At 46.3% G+C, this 4,758-nt stretch overlaps 1 protein-coding gene across 2 annotated transcripts; it reads right to left on the bottom strand.

The window, feature by feature from the left end:
- Positions 1–265: 265 nt before the first annotated feature.
- Positions 266–4,266, bottom strand: aqp4 (aquaporin 4). 2 transcript variants are annotated; one of them, XM_030114442.1, is made up of 5 exons: positions 4,172–4,264; positions 2,200–2,617; positions 1,958–2,122; positions 1,140–1,220; positions 266–701 (listed from the first exon to the last, which is right to left on the bottom strand). In XM_030114442.1, exons 1-5 carry the CDS (start codon positions 4,261–4,263, stop codon positions 447–449), a joined length of 1,011 nt encoding a protein of 336 aa, XP_029970302.1. In that variant the 5' UTR covers position 4,264; the 3' UTR covers positions 266–446. The 2 variants fall into 2 exon arrangements, with proteins under 2 accessions (XP_029970302.1, XP_029970304.1); XM_030114444.1 differs by having other exon boundaries at positions 447–701; positions 4,054–4,266.
- Between the last annotated feature and the right edge of the window lie 492 nt (positions 4,267–4,758).

Raw genomic sequence — 4,758 nt, 5'->3', positions numbered from 1 at the left:
TTAGAGTCAAAGCGTCATGTGAACCGGCGGTCTCCCTGACTAATGCACTGAAAATAGAGCGCGGTGGAGCACGGCTCTGCTGGTGGAGCTGTTGTTCTGACGCTGCTGCCGATGTGTAATGTTCTTAATGATCACAAGGAAAAGATCTCTGCTTTTATTACACAAACGGAACACAGACCCAATGTGACACTAATCCAAAAATAACAAGGCCGCATTTTCTTCTTCGCTTCCCCATTTCGCCGTGATGACCCCATATAATTGGTTGACCCCCTCCAACACACACACGTACGCACACATTTGCTTAATGTGGTTTATTGTGGCGTGCCAGCGCTGCTGCAGGAAGAGTGTCGAACATGGCGGCGAACCGCGGCGGGGGCGGGGTTGTAAGGGGGGATGATTGTCGGGATGCACTACAGGTTGGTCTCCATTTCCAGTGCACGCGATAGTCATACGGAGGACAGCACCTCGCCCGGCGACTCGTGGAACGGGTCTTTCTTCTCGGCCTTCTCCAGGTCCACGGTGTGTATGGAGCCGGTCTTGACGGCGACCTCGTCCGCGGCCTCCACCTCCCGGTATTTCCCCGACGGGTCCTTCTTGAAGACGCGCTTCAGCGTCTTCTTCATGTCGGGGTCGGGGCAGTACAGATACTCGTACAGGCCGGCGGCCAGGATGCCCCCCAGGATGGGTCCCACCCAGTACACCTGTGGAGAGGAGGAAGAGTGATTATAACCAATCAACATCAGTCAAACCTTGTTACTGGGACAGGAAATGCTGTACGCATGCAGGAAAAACAGATCATATGTGCTTAAAACTGTGAAAACATCACTGCCTTTATGCTTAAATACATCCAGTGCTTTGAAATGAGAGTTTGGAATTCATTCCAGCAGAGGGCGCCACTCTGAATCAACTCATATGTTCAAATAGCTCATTATTTCTGTGTTGCTTTAGTTTTAGCTAAATATTCACTATATTTCCATTACTGCTATGATACATTTAACACTAAGCAACTAAAGTGACTGAATCTTTGACCCACTGACTGATGTAACTTCACACAACATCCAGATGACAGAGCATCTTCCAGTGGATTGACTCGGTCCCAGTCTGCTCTGATAACCTCCAGAATCCGCTCCCTCTCTCACCCAGTGGTCCTGGAAGTTCAGCATCACCATCGCAGGCCCAAAGGAACGAGCTGGATTCATGCTGGCTCCAGTAAAAGGAATCTAAAACAGAAATGACATCCTTACAGGACGAAGCGTCACATCATGTCTTATCGAACATATTTAATCTGGGAGAATGGAGATTATATAAACCGTATTATATGAACCCACTGCATGCGTTTGCTGAGCACTCAGAGGGAGAAATCACACGAGCCGTATGAGAGATAGCATCTATTTCCCTGCGCAGTCATTTCGCTCCGCAGGGTTCGGGGAGCCCCCCAGAGATTGGTTGCCAAGCGATGGCAGCCTCCAATAACGCTGCACTTGTGGGTGTGAATCAGTGTGAAGCACACGGTGTGTCACACATGGAGGGAGAGACGCTCGCATCGCTTGCTCCTTCTCAGCTGCAGCCAGTTCTTTAATGCAACACCGACCTCGGGTTCATCGTTTTTTTTTTTTTTTTTTTTTTAATTTTTCCCAGTTTTTTCCACTCCAGTTCTATTTTTACGGAGAATTTTTCCCGCTAACGTGCTGTGTAAATCCTGGCCACTCATCCACTTCATCGTCACAATCAATTTTAAGTAGTGTAATTGAGTTAGTTTGATATCCGAAATAAATATATGCTGAGGAATGTCTATTTTCTGCATCATTTCATTCTTTGTAAGTAACATATAGTTGGTTTTTCTTACATGCTAGAATATAACGATGGTTCATATTCCCCAGTCTATTGATTCAGGCAAAATGTAGTTCATCTGCATTAGTTTTTTTTAAAAGATCAAATATGAACAACTTTTACTTACTCCAAATAAGTGACCTATGGCTACAGCAAAGCCGATGGCGAGGCCGGCGGAGCCCCCCAGGTCGGTGCGTTTGGGGTCGCAGGTGGCGAAGACGGTGAAGACCAGCTCGAACGTGATGAGCAGCTCCACCAGGAAGCCGTGTCCCAGCGAGATGTCGGACTTCACCTTGGAAACGGAAGGTTGTTCAGGTCAGCGAGCAGAATGATCGCCTGTTTCACGCTCCCTCGAGCTGGAGTTCTCACCGTGGTCACGCCGAGGGACCCCCGCAGGGCGGCCGGGGTGACGAGGTAGAGGATCCCCGCCCCCGTCACCGCCCCCAGGCACTGGGCCGCCACGTAGAACACGGCCTTGGCCAGGCTCAGCTTCCTGGTCACCACCATGGCGGCGGTGACGGCCGGGTTGATGTGCCCGCCGCTGATGTGGCCGAAACACTGCACCATGGTGGCGATGCTGAGGCCGAAGCACAGGGAGATGAGGACGAGGTCGGCGGGCGGGGGCTTCTCCTCGCCGGCGGCCCAGTTGATGGTGGAGCCCAGGCCCAGGAGGACGAAGATGAGGGTGGCCAGGTATTCTCCGGACACGGCCCTCCAGAAGTCCTTGGTCCAGATCCCTTTAAATGCCGCCATTATGCTCCGACAGTTACACCGGGACAGGAACCTCCTGGCGAAGAGAATAATGAGAAAAATGATTAGCCTACTTATGTATTCCTGGTGTGTGCGAGTGGCTGCAAATGTACTGAACCCTATCAGAACGGCCGCCCGAGGGCACAACATTTATAACTCCACCAGGGATTCCAGCCGCTGCCTTTCCATCACAAAGTTCCACACAGTGCTTTCTTTAAACATTGTGTATTTGGGGAGGATTATCACACTTACTGTCACAGTGGACAACATTTAATGGCTGCTACTCATTGAAACATACCCAGGATGAAGGGGGGGGACTCACTTTTTTTGTGTTATTGTAGCATTAATCATCAAAAAAACAGGAAATAGATAAGGTGTTAAACTTAACTTGGGTCAAGGGTTGCGTGGGTCAAGTGTTACAGTATGACTGCTCCTCTTATCAACACCGTGTTTTTCAAATATCAGAAACGGGGGTTACTTTAATCGAAAATCCATTTTTTATTTTTCGTCGTCTTGCGGGCTTGACTGAATCGTTTAGTGACCCATTTGTGGCCCTCCAGCCATATGTTTGATACTACTTAATTTGAACTTTGTGGGATGCTTATCGAGATATTTCTACTCCGGAGAGTTGAAGAACATATTTACAGACTTCAAAGTCAGTCTTAATGGAAAAACGGGTACTCAATACTCCACCCGGTGGTGGGGTTTAGTGCTGCAGCCGTAAATGAGCCGGGGCGAGTGGGATCATTCGGTGACTTCAGTGAAGAAAAACTGGCAAAACATCACAAACCCACCTTTACCATGGCTGTGACTGCTCAGATAATTCAGTTTAAAACAAAAGAATGATAATATCAGAATAAGATGGATTGAAGTTAGTAAAAAAAATCACACATTAAAAAATGTTGATATAAAAGTATCGACAAAGTGGAAAAATAACCCAAAACCCATAAATAAATCCCAATATTTAGCATTGAACATTCTATAAATGGCTTAAATTTCAAAAACATGCAAATAATTCAATTTAAACTAATAACAGTAACTTCTCATATAATTCCCAAAAGATCAATATCAAATTAATAACAGAGAAAACAGGATGAAAAAGTTGTATGAAACTCTTCATCTGTCAGACCCAGTGACAAAAACTTTTCAACAGATCTGATTTCATATAAAATTCCTCTAAAAGTGTTTTAGACTTACTTTAACACACTAAAAATGTAATAAAAGTCCTGAAATATTCAGTTTCTGGGTATCACCCTTAAAAAGCTCAAATAAACAGGACCTAAATGCATCAGGCAGGTGCACTTAGTGAGCGGAAGAGGAAAACAGTAATGAGCAGCAGAGTGCAGGCATCATTTCTCATGCATTTCTCAAGCAGAGCCAAACTATAAAATCTTCTGCTGGCAGAAAAGGGGAAACCACGAGGAACAAACCTCCAGAACAACAAAACTTGCTTTTCACACTTGTTTCTCTTACCTAAAGCACCGTGCTGTCTGCCTCTCTGTCCCCGCTGTGTGTGATTTGTTTTCATTCATACGTCCTGGTGATTCATTCAGACCTGATCACATCCACACTGCTGGAGCTCGGTACTTACAGGAGAGCAGCAGGTTGAGGGAGTGCAGCAGTGGAGCAGAGAGCAGGTCTGTCAGCAGTACATGATCCACACATTGTGCCCTGGGACTGCATCCAGCAGCTTTATTAGGTTACTAGCCGAGCATCCCCCCTCACAGGAGTTAAACAGGCTGCTCAGAGGGGGGAGGAGCCTGCGGATCTGCTGGCTGTGCAAACAGCGGCAGACCTGCACGGTGACTCAGTCAGCCTCTTATGCAGGGAGCTGTGCACCCCCACGTGCACGTCCCGTATTGTTGACAAATAAAAAGAAATCAATATGTTTTCATTAAAGTCCAGTTAGAGTGACAGATTTTTGCAAAAAAAAAACTGTCATGGCATCACTGTAAATAATTTTCATGAGTTATTACAATCAAAAAGGTTATAATGCACTCCTGCATCCAAAACAGGATTAAATTCAACCAGAATGCTCCACTGGGCCCATTTTCATGGGAAAAGAAGTTTTCAAAACAAAGTCATATGAAAAGGTTGATATGTACCCCTACATCCATGAACTGGGATTATATTCAGTCAGAGTTCCAAAAGCTAACCTTTTAATGGAAATATCTCATC

This window comes from Salarias fasciatus, chromosome 18 (assembly GCF_902148845.1).
Source record: "Salarias fasciatus chromosome 18, fSalaFa1.1, whole genome shotgun sequence".
In the NCBI taxonomy this organism is placed as follows: domain Eukaryota; kingdom Metazoa; phylum Chordata; class Actinopteri; order Blenniiformes; family Blenniidae; genus Salarias; species Salarias fasciatus.
Note: the sequence above shows the minus strand (reverse complement) of the source record. Positions and strands in the feature narration are given on the sequence as shown.